Below are 20,602 nucleotides of genomic sequence, written 5' to 3' on the forward strand. Positions count from 1 at the left end.
TAAGACAGTGACGTCTCCAACTATAGGGCAGTCTGTATAACTGCAGCTGTGGTCAAGGTGTTGGAGAGATTGGTAAGGAATAGAATACAGAATTGGGTTGTAGACATGGAATTCTATATGATGGTCATCGTGGATTTGTAAAGGGTGGGTCCTGTTTCAATAATTTACTTGCATTTTATGATAAGGTGATGAGTGTGTTAGATAAGGGAGAATCATATTCTTAGACTTTGCAAAAGAGTTTGATAGATTACCACACAAGCTGCAGAGAATGGGAATAGATAGTATATTGGTTAGATGGATCAGAGATTGGCTCTCCGAACAATACCAGCAGGTCGTGTATGATGAAGCAGTGTCTCAAAAAAGAAGGGTAACCAGTGGCATGCTCCAGGGTTCTGTTCTTCAACCCCTGCTCTATTTAATTTGTTTGTAAATGATATATTATGTGGACTGACTGGGGATCTTCAGTTATTTGCTGATGATGCAGCAAAGTTGGGAAGAATTATAAGTAGAATTATAAACTGATGAGAAGAATTATAAGGTTGAGAAGAGTTATAAACTGATACTGAATCCCTTCAGGAAGATTTGAATAGACTTTTTACTTGGACAAAACCATGGGTTGTAGTTTTAATATCAATAAGTGCAAGGTGTTGCATTTTGGACTGCAGAATTATAAGGCTGTGTACTATATTGATGGTGCTGTACTGCCAGAGTGGATGAGTGATTAATGTGTCAAGAAATGATAAACAGTTATTCGATTCCTTTTCTACCGCGAAGTGGATTTTGGGGTGTTGGCTGTTTAGGTAGGTGAGAAATGCATCCAAAGTGTCTTCTCCATGGGGGCAGATGGCAAACATCTACATAGCGTAACCACACTAGTGGCTTGTATGTAGCTGTAGTAAGAACTTTGTTTTCAAAGTGTTCTATGTAAAAATTTGCTCAAGGGGAGAGGGGGGGGGTGACCCATAGCAATATCATTAATCTGTTTGTAGATTTTTCCTCCCCATTGTAAAGTAACCTGCATACATAGTGAATTTAAAGAATTAAAAAATATCAGGGTAAAATTTAGATTTGATTAAATCAAGAGTGTCTATAAGTGATACATTGGTAAATAAAGATGTGATATCAAAAACTAACCATTATGTCTGAATTTGTTAGGATATGATTTTTAACTAGTGTTTTGAAATGGACTGAATTTTTTACAAAAGCAGAGGAGTTGCCAGTGAGGGGGAGCAAGCGCCTTGGCTAGGCCAGTTTATACATGGGACTATCTATGCTATCGACTATGGGGCATGGGGGGGGGGATATTAGGTTTGTGGATTTTTGGTAATTCATAAATACAGGGTGGTTTAACATGAATTGGTTTTTTTTTGATGATTTCTTTGGGCCAGGACGTCACTTTTTTCAGTAATTTTCGGACTTTTTTTCTTTGTGACAGTGGGTCTCAATGTATAATTTGATACATGGAATCATCACATAGGAGATCTTGCATTTTTCTGTTATAATCTTCTTGATCCATAATAACTGTTGCATTTCCTTTATCGGCTTTTGTAATAATAATATTTTTATTATTATATAACTTTTTTAAGGCAGTTATTTGATTACGTGGTATATTGCTTTTTGGAGGTTTGGCCTTGTTTAGAATACTTGCTATATCTAAATGCACGTTACTTGCCATTGCCAATAAAATGTGTTTAGATATGAACTCCTACAACAGTGCCAACATACCAAGTCCCAATCGCAACTTCAACGAGACCGTGTGGTCATAAACCTATCATCGGAAACACTCACTGAAGAAGCCAAGAACGCTCTCAGTCTAGGGCATAACTTTGCCATCACGCCTAAACAAATTCCAAAATTCATGATGAAGATAGAACGGGATATCCACGATCTTCTGCCAGCAATGGCCAATAATGTGCGTTTAGATAAGCAAGTATTTATTATAGTTATTATAGTTATTAGGGAGTTCAAGAAGAATTTTAATGGACCTCTGTTTTATGAACAGCATGATGACTGGATTAAATGATCTACAGAAGTGCATCTCAGAACATGGATTGTAATACGTTGACCTTGTATGAAACTAAATTCAAAAACGAAACTGATAATTGCACCAAAGCATAATTATAAATTATCCTCAGGGATGGCACAATAGATGAGGTAGAAGCAAATGCCTTGTGGCATGAGTTATAAAATGCATCTATCTGTCTAGCATCTAGTATCCTGATTGACATTAGATGCAAATAAACTCTGGCCCTCTACAAGGATAAATGATAGCAAGTTTACAGGACACTTTGCAAAAATTGTGAAGAACATATAATAGATTATATCATTTATCAAAAAAAATAGCATACATAAATAAAGAGATCTCATTTGGACTGTTGTACCTAAATTTGGATGTGTGATTTTTGAGGAATTGAAGAGATTTTGGAAAGAGTCCAGAGAAAAGCTGAAGGTTAGTTCTCTGGAATGTCAGATTGAGGGAATGTCATCTGCATAACTTGGTTGATAGGATAAAGAAGGGTGATAGAGGGGTACAGGTTGGTGAGACTCTTGTAATTAATTGATATAGAAGCAGTTATTCTATAGAAGCAGTTAGGAGGAAGAAAATAAGAGACGTCCCTGCATGTTTTATACAAGTGTATGAATGCAGTGATGAGTATGTATTTTGCTTAGAGAGTGGTGCATTTGTGGAATGAATTGCCTAAGAGTGTAGCAAGTGCAGAAACAGTAAAGGAGTTTAAGCAGGGCCAGAAGAAGCAGGCAAGCGGTGCATGTGGGCGCTGCTACAAAGGGGCGCAGCCGGGAAACGGTTCATAAGTTCATTTTTAAGAAACAAAATTTTTATCGTAAAAACAAAAAATTCTTAGAATGATCAATATTAAAATAAATAAGGCCAGATACACCGAATAAAAATTTTTAAAAAAAATTGTATACTGCCGCCTCTTTGATCAGCCAGCTGTTTACAATTTTGCAGCTAGAGCAGGCTAAATGCTTGCCTGCAGAATGTTGTGTCTACTGCAGTCTATCTAAAGTGAAACAGTGAAGTTTTTATGCGCAGAAACAAATTTTCGTAGAAAACATTTGTTGCTAGTTAACCAGTCATATGGTATGCATCTCAGTAGGCTACTGACAGTAGCACAGTGCCGACTATTATTTCGTCTCTGTGTTGTGTTGTGTAATAATTTCTTGTGGGTATAAAATAGAAATGGAATCAAAAATTAAAAAAAAAGTTATCTGGTGCACAAAATCGTAAGCGTCATGCTGCGAAAGAAGCAGATATTAAGAAACAAACTGGGGCTCTTAATAAATCTGTTAAAATATTAAAGTATTCTGATGCAGATTGTAACCAACTCGATATATCAAAAATCAGAGTTGAAAAACCGTGCACATCATCCAGTTTACATGAAAGTACTACTGACTGAGATAACAAGACGCATGATTTAAGTGAAAAATAGTTAGGAGAAGATTTAGATGTAGTTGACCACGAAACTAACACATTGTTAGTCTCTGTAAATTTAGAAGATCCAGGCGAATGGGGAAATATTGATGAAAAATTACAAGTTGTTTTAACTGAAATGGGGCCTGTTCAAAATAAAAATATAATATATTCCAGAGATACATATGGTTGTAAATTTGGCGACACGTATTATAATGGAAAACAGGGAGCTCGTGCCAAGAATATGGCTCATTTATTTCGAAACTTTAAATTCTGTTTTTTGCTTTTGTTGCAAACTTTTCGCACCTACTGAATCAAGTGGTCTTGTAGAAGGTTATAACGATTGGAGAAATGTAAGTACAACTTTGCATAGACATGAGACTAGTTTAACTCACATGAAAAATTTCTTAAAATGGAAGGAACTTGATAAAAATTTAAAAAAACAAAACAACTATTGATTGCCAGACTCAAAGCATGTACGAAATGGAAAAGAAACATTGGACGAGTGTTTTAGAACACTAGTTTGAAATTATAAAATTCCTTAGTAGCCGAAATTTAGCTTTTCGCAGATCATCTGATAAATTATATGAAAGGAATAACGGCAATTTTTTAAAATTAGTCGAACTGTTTTGCGGAATTTGATCCCGTTATGGAAAATCATGTTGAAAGGGCCCTACAATGAAACAATAGAGTACACTATTTGAGTAAAGATAGTCAAAATGAAATATTGGAAACTTTAAGTAACATAATCAGGGATACAGTTTCATTATCAATTTGAAAATCTAAATTTTCAAATTTGCTTTGTTTCCTCTGACAATGGAACTGTCAAGATCCAGAAAAACGTTTTAGGTTTTGCAGATATATCAGATTCCACAGGACGCAGTTTGTGTGCAACAGTAATGGAACAACTGGAAAAGGAACATTCCTATTGAAGAAATGCATGGTCAAGTGTATGACAATGGGACAAATATGAAAGGGAAAAAATATGTGCTCCAAAATTTGCTTTTGAACAAAAATCCTCAAGCTTTTTACGTGCCATGTGCTGCTCATACTCTAAATTTAATCATTAACGATGCAGCCAAAGTGAATGCAGATACAATTAGTTTCTTTGCAATTATTCAAGAAATATACAATTCTTTTCATTCTCTTACAACCATTGGGTAATCCTTTTAAAGTTCCTAAAAAAATTAACATTGAAACAGCCATCAGAACCGCGATGGGAAAGTAAAATTAATGCAATCCGCCCTCTACGATATCAGTTAGGAGAAATTTATGATGCACTTTTTAAAATTTTAAATAATGAAAATTTTAATAAAGAAATTCAGCATGAAGCATAAACATTATGTTCTAAAATAAAGGACTACAAATTTATTTGCTTTCTTATAACTTGGCATGATTTACTTAACAGAATAAACCCTGTGAGTAAAATGCTTTAAGACAAAAATATGAACATTACACTTGCTTTAGAATCTATTGGAAACTTAAAAATATTCTTACAAGAGTATCGATCAGATACAAATTTTAAAGAAGTTCTAAAAACGGCAAAAGAACTGAGTGAAGAGGTGGATGGAGAACAAGAATTTAAAACTGGTACGGAAGTTCGATGACGAAAGAAGACACGACAATTTCACTATGAGCATCATGATGAAACGCCACAATCGCCAGAAGATAAATTTAGAATGAATGTGTTTTATACACTTCTTGACATTGTAATGTGTTCGTTAATAGAATGTTTTGAATAACTAAAAACATATTATGATAATTTCAATTTCTTGTATAGATTACTTCAAATTAATAATGAAGATTTATGAAAAAATTGTGATGATTTAGAGATTCTCATGAAGGACAGCGACAATAAAGACGTAAATGCAATAGAACTATATGACGAGTTATGTGCTTTCTGGGATATTTTTCAGAAGGATAATTTAAATATTCAAAACCCTTTCGATATTCTTAATTTTATTGTGTCCAGTAATTTATCTTTCCCTAACTTTTCAATTGCTTTAAGAATACTATTAGCCTTAACTGTTAGGGTAGTGAGCAGTGAACGTTCCTTTTCCAAGTTGAAATTGATTAAAACCTACTTAAGAACAAGTATGTCACAAAAAAAGGCTTGTTACTTTGGCGTTAATAGCTATTGGAAATGATATATGTGTCCAATTAGATGTTAAGACCATTATTTCTAATTTTGTGAATATGAAATCAAAAACCTTAAAATTTTAATTTAAAAAATTTCAAGTATATTTATGTAATTTAATTTATTTTCTGTTATTCTGTAAAGATGCTATTTTTTGAATACTTATATTAAATGTTCTAATTATTTCCGAATACTTTTCTTATTTTCTCATCTATCTTGAGTTTCTTTTATTTTTCCTAAAAGATCTGCTTATAAAAATTATTAAAATATTTTTACAAGTTACTAAGAATTTAGTAACTTGTAAAATGCAAGAATTTTTTAAACTTTGGTTCAAATAAATTTTAACTTTAATTAAAATTCATTTTAATTTTGTTAGCAATTCGGGTTGGTGAAAAGGCTATAATCCCTGTTTCATTATATTCAACGATTAAAGTGAAGTGGCTTTATCAAAATTTGCTTTAACTTTTGAGAATTTTTGAATATTCGGGTTTTTAACGATTATCCTGCCTAGTCAACACCCTCAGTTCGTTACATTTAACGAACCAACGTGTGGCTGTTCTGTCAAAATTTATTTAAGAAATTTCAAATAATTTAAATTTTTATTATCGTAAAAGAACCACACACGCCCAGATCGTTACAGGGGCACTTAGATAGAAATTGCATGCAGGAGGTAAAGACCCTAGCACCGGTTCTGAGTTTAAGCATGATATAATTAACAGCGTATTAGGTTAATAATTTACCAATATTTGCGAACTTACTAACTGCCTACTCTACTAACATTTACTTCATTCTTGCCACCTTGGTGAGAAAGAAGTAAATGTTAGTAGAGTAGGCAGTATCAATGGTAGAGTAAGTAAAATATACTGTTTTAAGTTTACTATTATTATTATTTATTTATTTTTATTTATTTTTTTTATGTAGATATCAATGAATGCCAACAGCATCCTAGAGTATGCCCAACAAACTCATTATGCCAGAATACAGCAGGTTCTTATGTATGCCATTGTAAAGAGGGATTCAAAGAAGTAGATGGAAGAATGAAATGCATTGGTAAGTGTATTGGTAAGAGTGTTTCTAGAGTGAGTGCCAGTTGGGTGGGGAAGAACAGTGTAAATGTTAGTTGAGTAGGAAGTATCAACAGTAGAATGGAAATTGTTAATATTAGAATTAATGTTGGACATGCATAACTGGAAATACAGGAAATCATAAACCTAAATAAGGAAATGGCATGTTTGCATGTTATCCTTCACAGGACAAAGCATGAAATCAAAAAGTTGCAGAATTAGCAAGATATTAGCAGGGCTGAGAAGAGAGAGAGAAACATATGGTCCAAGCTAAGAATCAAGATCATATGAATAAATGAGAAAAACAAGGTAAGGAGAAAATGTATTGAGACTCTATGATCAGAGAAGTACTTAATAAAAGTATAACAAAATCATGTTTCCCTGGTGCAAAAATTAATGATATTAATCATGCCACACAGATGCAGAAATGTAAAGTGAAAGAATTGTCTTGGTTGGCACTAATGATCTGAGAGGCGAAAAGTATTCTTTGAGGGAGGATGTGAAGGAGTTGTTGGATGAAGCAAAACAAGAGTGAGAAGGTGAAAACTGTGAGTCACCTGCCATGCTAGAGGCAAATTGAGGAAAAGCACGTTGATAACAAATGAATCAATGTTCAGGTTGTGCAGAAGGAATGATGTGGATTGCACATCATTCCTTCTGCACATTCCTTCTATAATAATATGGATTGCACCTAAATGGTGTTGGTGTTAGGTGTCTAGAGAGATAGCTTTGTTTACCAAGCATGCTGAAAGATAGTTCCATGAAAGTTGCAAATTCAGGAAAACTTAACCAATTAGGTTTTAATAAGGAAATACCGTGAGCAGACATATGAATTCAAAATTGTAATAACAGAATAACTCATGTTTGTAGCAAAGCCTCGTGAATAGGAGGAAGAGGGGGGGGATATGATTGAGACATATAAACTGGTCAGGGGTTGTTATCAGGTAGACATGGAAGAGATTTTTTGTAGAATTGGAGAGGGAAGTAGAACAAGAGGCCATTGCTGGAAACTGCATAAGGAGGGTGTGAGCAAAGGAGTGAGAAGCAGCGTGGTTGGTGAGTGGAATGCATTGCCTGAGTGTGTTGTGGATGTGGACACATTGAATCAGTTTAAGATGTGGTTGGATGAGCATTGTATGCAATAGTGAGTACCTCCCACAATGAGTCTCTGACTCCATGGAGGTCGGGTGTTGATAATAATAAAATTTTCACCTGTGCATTGTAGGCATCTTCAGTACATTTATAAAGCTAACTGAACAATAACTGACAATTCCAAAGGGCGCCACCTAAGTAGCGAATGTAAGATAACTAAAAAGGTCAATCTTCTTCTTCTACTACGCGTTATTCCTACTTCCCATGCAGGGTCCACGTGTTACTTTAGATGCGACTTCTTGTTAGTACTACTCCCAACCGACCCGTCACCTGGTCTGCCGCTGGGGGGGGGGATATATTTTTGACTGTGGAGGCGTATGTTCATGGGGCCGGTTTGCCTGTTTGCGGGATGAAAAACGCCAGATAAACTGGCGGAAAAAACTCTACTGACCTCGCCCAAGACCGGCTAACTTGGCTATGCCTGAGGAAGATCCTCAAATTCCTCACGTCAACAATGGGAATCGAACCTGGGACACTCCTTCCCCAGGCATATGGTTGCGAAGCGCAAAGCCACTAGGCTAACTGCGCGGTTAAAAAGGTCAATAAATTTCCTAACTAAAATATATATATATATATATATATACAATAAAAAGTTAGGAAAGATTAGCTGATTTATAAAGTACTATCTCTCATAAAGGGAATAGACGTAAACCATCAGATCTGTTTAAGTTAGGAGAGTGAAGTAAAGTTTCACATGTTTCTTTATAAAGCCGTTCCATGAGGAACTGAATTTTGTGAAGGACTCTTGTCTTGTTCCAATGAACTCATTTTGGAACAAGACAAGAGCCCTTCACAAAAGTCGGTTCCTCATGGAATGGCTTTATAAAGAAACATGTGAAACTTTACTTATTTACTCTCCTAACTTAAACAGATCCGATGGTTTACGTCTATCGCCTTTATGGGAGATAATACTACTCTATAAATCAGCTAATCTTTCCTAACTTTTTATTGTGTGTGTGTGTATATATATATATATATATATATATATATATATATTTTTTTTTTTAGTTAGGAAATTTATTGACCTTTTTAGTTATCTTACATTAGCTATGTAGGTGACGCCTTTTGGAATTGTCAGTTATTATTCAATTAGCTTTATAAATGTACTGAAGAGGTGAAAAGTTTACAATTAAATAATAATTTGCATGAGTTATTCCATTATTAAGCAATTAGGGTGGAGGCACTCATGAAGTGAATGAGTGTGAGAATAACCAACAAGTGCAGAATATGGACTCTAAAGCAAAAATATTGACTAGGGTAGTCAATCCAGGAAGTAAAGGTAATTGGGTGGCCTAAACAGATGCTGCAGTTTCTTTCTGTATACTAATGCCAGAAGTATCAGGAACAAGAGGGAGGAGTTTCTGGCATTGGTTAGTGCAACCTGACCAAAAGTTAGACATTAGTGGGATGGGACAGCTAACAGCAGATGATGCAGTTACAGGGATAGAATGTGGATGGTTTAGTATGATCAGGGAGGATAGAGAAAATAGGATGGGACAGAGGGCCACTGCTGATGTTAGCAGATGAATTGCAGCCAAAGAGAATAGGACATAGGTGGGAGGGTGGCTGTTCATTTGAAGCAGTCTTATATGAGATCAAGGCCAATGAGACAAAATATATGTTCAGTTGCTGTTATAGCCAGCAGCTTCCAGAGATGATCTGGAAGACATACATCAGCAAATTAGTACAATGAGTGCAGGTTGAGTGATATTGTGAGGACCCTTCATCTAGAGATATACAGTAGTGAACAAATTAATCCAAACACTCACATCTTAAAGAAAAATTTTAATTTTGAAAGAAAATAATTACAAAAAGTGGCGCTAGCATCGCCGTAGCATGTGGCGGTGAATTTGAGCTGTGTAGAAGAAAGTGATTTTTAATTGGTGAATAGTCCGTTTTTTTCCCCGTTTTTCTATGTTTTTGAGTGCTAAATTGTTTCTCTGAATACGAGCATACTTCAGTGGTTCTTTTTTTGAAGTTAGTTGCTGTCGCGATATAATATATTTTGGTTATCTTCGGAATCGAATGCATAACGGTGGAAGACAAAACAAAGCTAAGTTTTCATTACTGTATTTAGTTATATTTCATTTTATTTAGTGTACTTAAATGTTTTGTTTTGCTTGTAATTGTTTGTACTTTTTTTTCTATTTATTTAACGGAATTTATTAATTGAATAATTAACGATTACGCTACTCGGCAGTAAGGAATGATGACAGATTCAGCAGCAGTTGCAAGTGGCGTATCGCCAAGTCCTCCGCCATTTAAGAACTCAATTATTAGCAATATCATAAGGGACTTTGTGGCATGCAGTACTTGCGGCATGTATGCGTGTCGGGAATTAGATATGTGGCTTGTGAAAGAGAGCGGAGAGCGTATATGCACAAAATGCAGGCAGTTGGAGGAAATAAGTGCATTAGAAATATCAATATCCGATTTTGTTGCTCCAGGAACGGGGAATGAATGTAGGAAGACAAGTAGTGCAATAGGAGAGAATGAAAAAAGATATATATATGAATGAGAAAATAATAGTTGATAGTGTGGAAGGTGTGAGTGACTTTGAAAGTTTAGGAGATGGTTTTGTTTGGGAGAGTGAATTTAGATTAAGAGTGACTGACCTGCAGAGGAAGATAGATGAGTTGAAAGAGGAGGTGGAATGTCTTGTGAATGAGAGCAGAAGTATGAAAGATAAGATTAGGAGAATGGAAGAGATAAATGCAAGGAGAATCAGAGTAGGAGAGGGAGAGAATTTAGGGAGTATGAGTGAGAGCTATGGGGGTGCTAGAAGAGTAGAAGAGAGGGAATGAGAGAGAAGTATGGGAATGCTAGCAGAGGAGAGGATGGAAACAGTAGGAGAGATGGAATGAGAGAGAGATATGGAAGTGCTAGAAGTGGAGAAAATGGAAACAGTAGGAGAGAAGGAATGAGAGAAATGTATGGGAGTGCTAGAAGAGGAGAGAATGGAAACAGTAGGAGAGAGAGAGGTATGGGAATGCTAGAAGAGAGAATAGCAGTAGAGGAGAGGGAATGAAAGAAGAGGAGAGAATGGAAACAATAGGAGAGAGGGAATGGTAAGAGGTATAATGTCGACTCATGATGCGTGGTGTTCAAGAAAGGATGCGTGAGGAGTGTTTGCCAGTAGGAACAACAGAAAGGGTGGCTATGGCAATTAAGAGAGGTGAAAGGGTGGATGAGATGATTGTGATGGTAGGAACGAATGACTTGAGTGGTAATGTAAGTCGGGCAGTGAGAGATGTGAGGTTTTTGCTTGAGACTGTGCAGAAGAAGACAGAGAGTGGAAAAATAGTGTGTGTGTTGCCTAGGTATGATAATGATGAGCTGAGCAGAAGAGCGGTGATATTGAATGGCATAATATAGCAAGAATGTGTGACAAAAGAGGACTGGTATATGTGGATGCTTGGAGTGCATTTGAGGAAAGAGAGGAATTGTATGCGAGAGACCGTTTACATTTGAATGAGGAAAGACGTAGGCATCTGGAGAGATTGTTGTTCTGAACGAGTCAGTGTGTCCCAGGAAGGATGATAGCAGGGGTGGCATCTTGTGGGAATGGATACTTGGGAGAAGGGAGATGATGTCAGGTAACACTGAGCCTAGTGGAGTCTGGAAGGGATAATGCTGGGTATAGAAACAATGGCATTTATATGCTTTATACTAATGCCAGGTGTATCCGGAAGAAGTGAGAGGAATTGGTGGCGCAGATAGCATCAGCCTGGTCAAAAATTATTGGGATCACTGAGACGTGGTTGACAGAAAGGGATATAATAACAGGAAGAGAAGTCACTGGGTATAGCATTTTTCGTCAGGATAGGAGGGGAAAGCGTGGTGTTGGGGCACTGCTTATGATAAGTGATGACCTATGTCGTCTAAGAGTGGAGGCTTTGGAAGGAAGTGAGACAAATGATTCTGAGAGCATATGGTGTGAGGTAGAGGTAGACAAGACAGGATATTTAGTGGGGTGTTATCAACTCTTCTGATGCTAAGTTTGGCAAGTGCAAGAAGAATGATTGTTATGGGAGATTTTAACTACAGTAGTATAAATTGGAGAGAAGAAGATGCATGTAGCAATAGTGGAATGGAATTTCTAGAATTCTCGAGGGACAAATGTCTTAAGCAACATGTAACAGAGGGAACAAGAGGTTCAAGAGTTTTAGATTTGGTTATAGCATCAGAAGAGTTGATAATAACTGAGATGACATCTCTCCCACCAGTTGGAGAGAGTGACCATATGGTTTTGACTTGGAAAATGAATAGACATGCAGAAGTATCAAAGAGACGGGAACTTATGTGGAATTATAATGCAGGTGATTATAATAGTCTTAGACGTCAATTTCGGGAAGTTTCGTGGAGGTAGGAATTGGAAGGCTGGGACATCATTAATGCGTGGGAAATTGTGAAAGAATATATGTTAACAGCAATGGTAAGTTGTATATACCACAAGTGAAGAAGAGGACACAATATTTGGAGTAAAGTGGATGACAAACAATATTAAACAGGAATTGCATGTGAAAAAGAGGCTATGGAAGAGATATAAGGAGACAGGTGAAGAGGGGATGCATGAAGAATATAAGACACAGGCCAGAAGAGTGACTAGTGTGGTAAGGAAAGCGAAACTGGAATATGAGAGGAGATTGGCCCTAAGATCCAAAGAAAATCCTAGGGAATTTTTTAGCTATGTGGTCAGTAGGAGGAGAAATGACTGTGGAAGAATGATATTGTGGGATAAAAATGGGAATAGAGTGACTGATGCAAAGGACATAGTGGAATTGTTCAATGACCACTTTATTGGAGTATTTCATCCTGGAGGAGTCAGTTTTAATGCTAGAGGAATAGGGCAGGTTCAAGGTTTAGAGGTACATGAGGAGAGTGTGTTTCAGATACTGAGAACTCTGGATGTCAATAAAGCTTTGGGACTGGATGGTATTTCACCACGAGTTTTGAGAGAATGTGCTAGGGAATTGACAGTGCCTTTAACCTGGCTTTTCAATGAAAGTCTGGCTTTGGCAAAGGTGCCCAGGGAATGGAAGGAAGGTAAGATAGTGCCATTGCATAAGGGTGGTAAACAGACTGGAAGTGTCTAATTATAGGCCAGTCTGTGTGTCATCAGTAGTTGTTAAGATCTTGGAGAAAGTAGTGAGGGACCTTATACAGCACTAGGCAGATGAGGGTAATGTTATCTGTGAGAGTCAACATGGATTTTTGAAAGGGCGCTCTTGTTTTAGCAATATGCTAGCCTTTTATAATAAAGTTACAAGAACATTAGATGAGGGAAAGGCATATAATGCAATTTTCTTAGACTTAGCAAAGGCATTTGACAGGGTGCCACATGATAAGCTGATATTTAAGTTGCAGCACATGGGTCTGGATGTCAGATTGGTCAACTGGATTCAGGATTGGTTGTCTGATAGGTATCAGAGAGTTGTGTATGGTGGAGCAGTTTCAAGGAGACAGAAGGTTACAAGTGGGGTCCCACAGGGCTCAGTACTAGGACCTATATTGTTTAACCTTTATATCAATGACATTGCCAGTGAATTGCAAGGGGATATTCAGTTGTTTGCGGATGATGCAAAGCTGGGAAGGATTATTAGTAATAGTGCAGATGTGGTAGCCCTGCAAGAGGATTTGAATAAGCTAGATAGATGGGCAAATGAATGGGGGTGTCAGTTTAATGCAGCCAAATGTAAGGTCTTGAGGTTTGGGAAACATCGATGAGATGCTGCATAGTCTATGGGAGGAGTTATACTGGAGAAAGTTGGGGAGACAAGAGGTCTGGGGTTGATGATTGATAGAAACCTGAAGTTTAGGGGACATATTGCAAAGGTGGTGAAGGTAACACAGAGGATTGCTGCAATTATGAGAAGGACACTGACCTGCAGAGATAAGAGGGTTATCATTCCGTTGTATAAGTCTCTGATCAGACCACACTTGGATGATTGTTCTTAGATTTGGTCCCCAGTATTTGAAGGGGATAAATTAACTGTGGAAAAGATACAAAGACAGATGACAAAGACGGTCTCAGGACTGTACAAGGATAGTTATGAGACTTGGCTGAGGGAATGTGGACTGCAGAGTTTGGCAGATAGAAGAAGGAGAGGTGATATGATTGAGACTTTTAAACTGTTGAGAGGTGGTTACAGGGTTGACACTGGGGAGTTCTTTCACTTGGTTGAACAGCGGGAAGGAGTGATGACAAGAGGGCATCCCTGGAAGTTACAAAAGGAAACTGTGAGCAAGAGGGTGAGGAGTGGTTTCTTTACATGGAGGGTGGTTGAGCCGTGGAATGCATTGCCTGATAGAGTGGTTTGGGCGAGAACGGTCAATGAGTTTAAGGAGTAGTATATTAGACTTTGTGTTTCTTAGGGGGAACCTCCCCTCGATGAGTCTTGACAGACTTTATGTTCTTAGGAAGGACCTCCCGCGAGAGTCTTTTGACTCCACGGAGGCCTGAATAATAATAATAATAATAATAATAAAAAATTAAACTTCAATTAAACTTTTACCTTACCTAATAATTTATATGTGCTCCTCTGTTCGTAATAAGTTCATTAATTCACTTTAGCATGGACTCTATCAATGTAGAACACATTTTTTCTTATTTCTGCATCTCGAAACCATACCTTATAATGGATTATATTAAGTTATCCTTTGTATCGAATTTAATTTTCCAAGTCTCTTTTTCACTATGCCGATAAATTTTCTATTGGATGAATGTCAGGAGATTTACCTGGCCACTGAAGTAATTGGATGTTGTGATTTTTGAACAACTTTTTCACTTTTTTCGAAGTGTGGCATGGAGCGAGATTCTGTTCAAAGATGAGTTCTTTGTCATTCTGGATCTGTGGAACCACTCTTTTCCCTCCAATATTTTTATGTATTGGTCACTTTTCATTATACTGTCAAAAGCCAACCCCCACATATTTTTAGCTGGGTGTTTAGAAGCTTGTTGAAGGTGGGTGGAAGAAGTGTCCTCAGCTGCTGATTTGTGAACATAGGCTACCTGCCTTGTACAAAGAAATGGCTCTCATCTGAGAATATGACGTTCCACTTCTCAACAGTTCACTCCTTGTACATCCACTGGAGCCTCTTTTTCTTCATAGCCTTCGTCAGCTGTTGTTTCTTTTTCGGTCTGTGGACAGTCCTCCCTGCTTTTAACAGTCTTCATCAGACTGTCATGTCAGAAACATTAATCTTACTAGCTGCCAAGTCTCTATTTAAGTCTACAGCAGACAATCTTGGACTCATTTTGCTTTTCCTAACTAGTAAGTGTAGTTTACTTTTTTTGCCCACATTTTCCTTTTCTATCAGGAGAAAAGTTACTCTCCTGAAACATCTTTAAAATTGCATTACCATATTTTTGAACACTTTCTTGGAGATGTATCCATTTTATAGCCACACAAAATGAATAAACCACTATAAATGTCAACTTATTTACACTATTAAAACACACAACACTATTAATAAACATTGTAGAGATGGTTAAAATATGCAGCACTCAACCAAAATAATATTAAAACCAAAACCTGAACTGAAAGAAAAACTAAAAATCTTGAACAAAAAAAAATTCGGCTTGTTCGGATTAATTTTTTCGCTACTGTAGATTAGAAGGAAGGAAGAAGATCATATGGCAGGAAGGAAATGTAATTTATACACCCACTGAGATATAACTACTTGAGGCAATATTTGATTGAGGGGACTCAGGGTGCAAGAGTGAACCTGGTCATAAGATCAGAAGAGCTATCCATAACCAAAGTGGTGATATTGCCTCTGATTTGGGAAAGTGACCATGTGGCCTTGACTAGGATGACTGCAAAACATGAGGAATATTCTGTCAAGAAGGATTATTATGTGGAATTACAAGGCAGCTAATTATGACAAGCTTTGTGTCATAGCATAAAGCCCTGCAAGGGAAGGATGTTAATAGTGCATGGGAGATAGTTGCATCTAGAGGAAGAAGTATTAAATTGTATACTTAAGGTAAGGAGGATAACTCAAATAGGAGTTAGATGGATGAGTATCATTAAGCATGAGCTGAAACAAAAAAAAAAGGTTGTAGAGGGTATATAAGGACCAGCAATCTCATGAACAGCACAAGGGTCAGGCAAGAAAGGTGACCAGCATGGTAAAGAAGGCAAAATCAGATTATGAGAAGAAACTAGCTGAGCAGGCCAAAGGAAATCCCAAAGCCTTTGTTCATTACATGGCAAGTAAGAGGAAAAATAAGTATGGAAGAATAACCTTAATCTGTACTGATAGAGACGAGGTGACAGAAGCAGATAATATAGTTGAGTTACTGAGTGACCACTTTGCAAGGGTATATTATACAAGTGAGGTTAATGTTGTGATGTATGTGACAGAGACTGAGGTGGGAACAGGTGAATGAACTGGAGGTTCTTAGAATATTGTAGAATCTCAATGTAAATACAGCTATCAGATTAGATGGAATATCAGGTTGCATTTTGCGAGAATGTGCAAGGGAACTGGCAGTGCTTCTGACTAGACTTTTTAATTAAAGTTTCAATTCTGGTAGAGTTCCAAGGGATTGGAAAGAGGGAAAAATAATTCCTTTGCATAAGGGAGATTCTAAGACTGCAGTAGCAGTTTATAGAACAAGTATCTCAGGAATGGTGTTAGAAGCACTGGAAAAATTGAGAAAGGGAATTCAAGAATGGGTGGATAAGAATATCATACTCTATGAGGGAAAGCATGGCTTTTATGATGAGTTGGTCATACTTTTTATAATAGAGTGACAGCTGAGTTGGATAAAGGAAATGGCTATACAATTATTCTGTTAGATTTTGCAAAGGCGTTTGACAGAATACCGCACTTGTACATTTTCTAACATATTATTATTATTATTTAGGCCTTCAAGGAGTCAAAAGACTCATCACGGAAGGTCCTTCCTACGAAACACAACTCTATCAAGACTCATCGTGGGGGGTCCCTCCTAGGAAACACAGTCTATCATACCACTCCTTAAACTCATTGACCATTCTCGCTTGCACCACTCTATCAGGCAATGCATTCCATGCTTCAACCACCTTCCATGCAAAGAAACCACTCCTCACCCTCTTGCTCACAGTTTCCTTTCGTAACTTCCAGGGATTACCCTTTTTTATAACTCCTTCCTGATGTTCAACCAAGTGAAAGAGCTCCCCACTATCAATCCTAATATAACCACCTCTCAACAGTTTAAAAGTCTCAATCACGTCACCTCTACTTCTTCTATCTAACAAACTCTGCAGTCCACATTCCCTCAGCCGATCCTCATAACTAACATTATACGTCCAGTCCTGAAACCATCCTCATAACTAACATTATACAGTCCTGTAATCATCTTTGTTATCTGCTCTGTACCTTTTCCACAGTTAATTTATCCCCCTCAAATTCTGGGGCCAAATCTGAGAACAATAGTCTAAGTGTGGTCTGATCAGAGTCTTATACAATGGAGTGATAACTTTTATCTATGCAGGTCAGCTTCCTTATCATTATTGCAGCAATCCTCTGTGTTACCTTCACCACCTTTGCGATATGTCCCTTGAATTTCAGGTTTCTATCAATCATCAACCCCCAGATCTCTTGTCTCCCCTACTTCCTCCAGTATATCTCCTCCAATAGAGTATGCAGCATCCCATCGATGTGTCTCAAACCTCAAGACCTTACATTTTGCTGCATTAAATTGAAACCCCCATTCATTTACCCATCTGTCTAGCTTATTCAAATCCTCTTGCATGACTACCACACCTGCACTATTACTAATAACCCTTCCCAGCTTCACATCATCTGCAAACAACTGAAACCTCCCCGATAATCCACCGACAATGTCATCGATATAAAGGTTAAACAATATAGGTCCCAGTACTGAGCCCTGTGGAACCCCACTTGTAACCTTCTGCTCCCTTGAAACTGCCCCACCATACACAACTGTCTGATACCTATCAGATAGCCAATCCTGAATAAAGTTGACCAACCTGACATCCAAACCCATGTGCTGCAACTTAAATATCAGCTTATCGTGTGGCATCCTGTCAAATGACTTCGCTAAATCCAAGAAAATGGCAGTTAATGCCTTTCCCTCATCTACTGCTCTTATAACTTTATTATAAAAGGCTAGCATATTACTAAAACAAGACCACCCCCTTCACAAATCCATGTTGACTCTCACAGATAACATTACCCTCATCTGCTGCCCAATGTTGTATATGGTCCCTAACTAATTTCTCTAAGATCTTGACAACTACTGATGACACACAAACTGGTCTATAATTAGACACTTCCAGTCTGCTACCGCCCTTATGCAATGGTACTATCTTACCTTCTTTCCATTCCCTGGGCAGCTTTCTCGTAGCCAGAGTTTCGCTGAAAAGCCAGGTCAAAGGAGCAGTCAGTTAATTAGCACGTGTGTTGAGGCTTAAGTGCTGTGAAGAATTCATGTTAGAAGTTTAATGGAATATTAACAGCACTGAGAAAGGATTAAAACTAATTTTAATACTTCCAATATTTTTCGTCTCTGTCACGGAGACATCTTCGGGGATTACAAAAACTTTTTGTAACAGCACACACAAATACAATACAAAGTGAAACTAAAGTCCTATCTAGGTGGTGCGCCCTCTTTGGGTATTTGCAGGTGGCCTGGGATGTAAAGAGGGATCTATGATAATTAGTTTCCCAAATTTTTGGAAGTTTAATGCAACCATGTTTGCTTAAATTAGGTTGATTCCTGAGTGCAGATGCAGATTCAAAGAATAGTCTTTCTTTTTTGAATTTACTATGATGGAGCATGGTAGTTTTTTCCAGGAAGATCTTGTGGGATGTATCCAAAACATGGTCTGCAAGGCGAGATTGACCATAATCGTGTTTGCAGATGTAAGAACTGTGTTCTTCTAACCAGATGGATGCTGACCTGCCTGTTTGTTCGAAGTAGGCAAGTTTACAGGAACAAGGTACTCTATATACATCAGGCACTGAAAAAGGAGGGAGCTGGTCTTTAGTGGAGCGGATAAGGGCAGCAAGTTTAAGGTGGGGCTTAAAAGCTGTATTGAGGTTATACTTTTTTAATGATTTGGCTATTTTTTCTGAAGTACCACAGATGTAGGTAATGGCATTTCTGAAGTCTTTCTGAAGAGATGGATGGGGAATGGGGAAAGAGTTAATTATTTTTTTAATTCTGTAGTCATTATAGTCATTGGAAAGGAAGGTGTTGTGTATGTGTTTGAGTTTGGTTGAAAAGGCAGTTTTACTGGAACAAAGATTGTGGGCCCTATTGGTCAGAGTTTTAATAATGCCATATGGCTGGGAGGGGTGGTGGTGGTGGTGGGAGAGTTTGTGAATGTATCTGCCTGTATGAGTAGGATTTCTGTATACAGAGAAAGAAAGGATACCATTAGGAAGGCGTGTTACTAAGGTGTCTAGGAAGGGTAAACTATTGTTATTTTCCTTTTCCATCATAAACTGGATTCTTGGATGTAGATTATTGAGGTGACTGAGGAAGGAATCTAATGTGTCTGGGCCATGAGGCCAAATAGAGAGCACATCATCTATATCTTAGCCAGATAGGTTTTAGAGGGGAAGAGTCAATGGCTCGTTTTTCAAAATTTTCCATCTTGTCTATCTCTACCTCACACCATATGCTTTCAAAATCATTAGTGTCACTGCCTTCCAAAGCCTCCACTCTTAGAGGACATAAGTTGTCACTTATCATAAGCAGTACTCCACCACCACGCTTTCCCTTTCTATCCTGCCAAAAAATGCTGTACCCTGCTACTTCTATTCCTGTTATTATATCCTCTTCTGTTAACCACGTCTCAGTGATTCCAATAATCTTTGGCCAGGATGATGCTATCAGCACCAGCAATTCCTCTCCTTTATGCCGATACTCCTGACATTAGTATAAATCATAAAAATGACACTATTTCTATACCCAGCATTATCCCCCTCTAGATTCCACTGGACTCAGCGCTATCTGATGTTGTCCCCCCCCGCTTCTCCCAAGTACCCATTCCCACAAGAGGCCACCCCTGCTACCATCCCCACCTTGGGCATTCTAGTTTCCCTGCATTGACACACTGACTCATTCAGAACAGCAATCTTTCTCCAGATGCCTATGTCCTTCCTCATTCAATTGCAAGCTGTCTCTCGCATACGATTCCTTTCTGTCCTCAAATGCTCTCCAAGCATTCACATATTCCAATCCTCTCTTCTGACACATTCTAGCTATTATGTTATTCAATATTACTGCTCTTCTGCTCAGCTCATCACAATCATACCTAGGCAACATGCACACTATCTTTCCTCTCTGCGTCTTCTTTCGTACTATCTCAAGCAAGAATCTCATATTTCTCGCTGTCCAATTTACATTACCGCTCAAGTTATTTGTCCCTACCATCACAATCATCTTATTTACCCCTTCACCCCTCTTAATTGCCATAGCCACACTTTCTATTGTTCCTCTAGGCAAATGCTCCTCACACATCCTATCTTGCACACCATGAATTATTGAGTCACCATACATTACACCTCTTACCATTCCCTCTCTCATTCCCTCTCTTCTACTGTTCCCATTCTCTCCTCTTCATTCCCATACCTCTCTCTCATTCCCTGTCTCCTACTGCTTCTATACTCTCCTCTTCTATCATTCCCAAGCCTCTCTCTCTCCTTTCCTATCTCTTACTGCTTCTATTCTTTCCTCTTCTATCATTCCCAAAACTTTCTTACACTCCTACTCTGATTCACGTTGCATACATCTCTTCCATTCTCCTAATCTCATCTTTCATACTTCTCATTTTGTTCACAAGATATTCCGCC

At 37.8% G+C, this 20,602-nt stretch overlaps 1 protein-coding gene across 2 annotated transcripts in view; it reads left to right on the forward strand.

The window, feature by feature from the left end:
* LOC150109235 (uncharacterized) overlaps positions 1–20,602 on the forward strand; it is a 415,237-nt gene that overhangs the window by 311,783 nt on the left and 82,852 nt on the right. For both annotated transcript variants that reach the window (XM_090406508.1, XM_090406517.1), the window contains one exon: positions 6,492–6,620. In XM_090406508.1, coding sequence (XP_090262634.1) covers positions 6,492–6,620 — 129 coding nt within the window. The remainder of the gene's footprint in view (positions 1–6,491; positions 6,621–20,602) is intronic.

Source organism: Typopeltis vanoorti, chromosome 2 (genome assembly GCF_054136105.1).
Source record: "Typopeltis vanoorti isolate ZY-2024b chromosome 2, IOZ_Tvanoo_1.0, whole genome shotgun sequence".
Taxonomy (NCBI): Eukaryota; Metazoa; Arthropoda; class Arachnida; order Uropygi; family Thelyphonidae; genus Typopeltis; species Typopeltis vanoorti.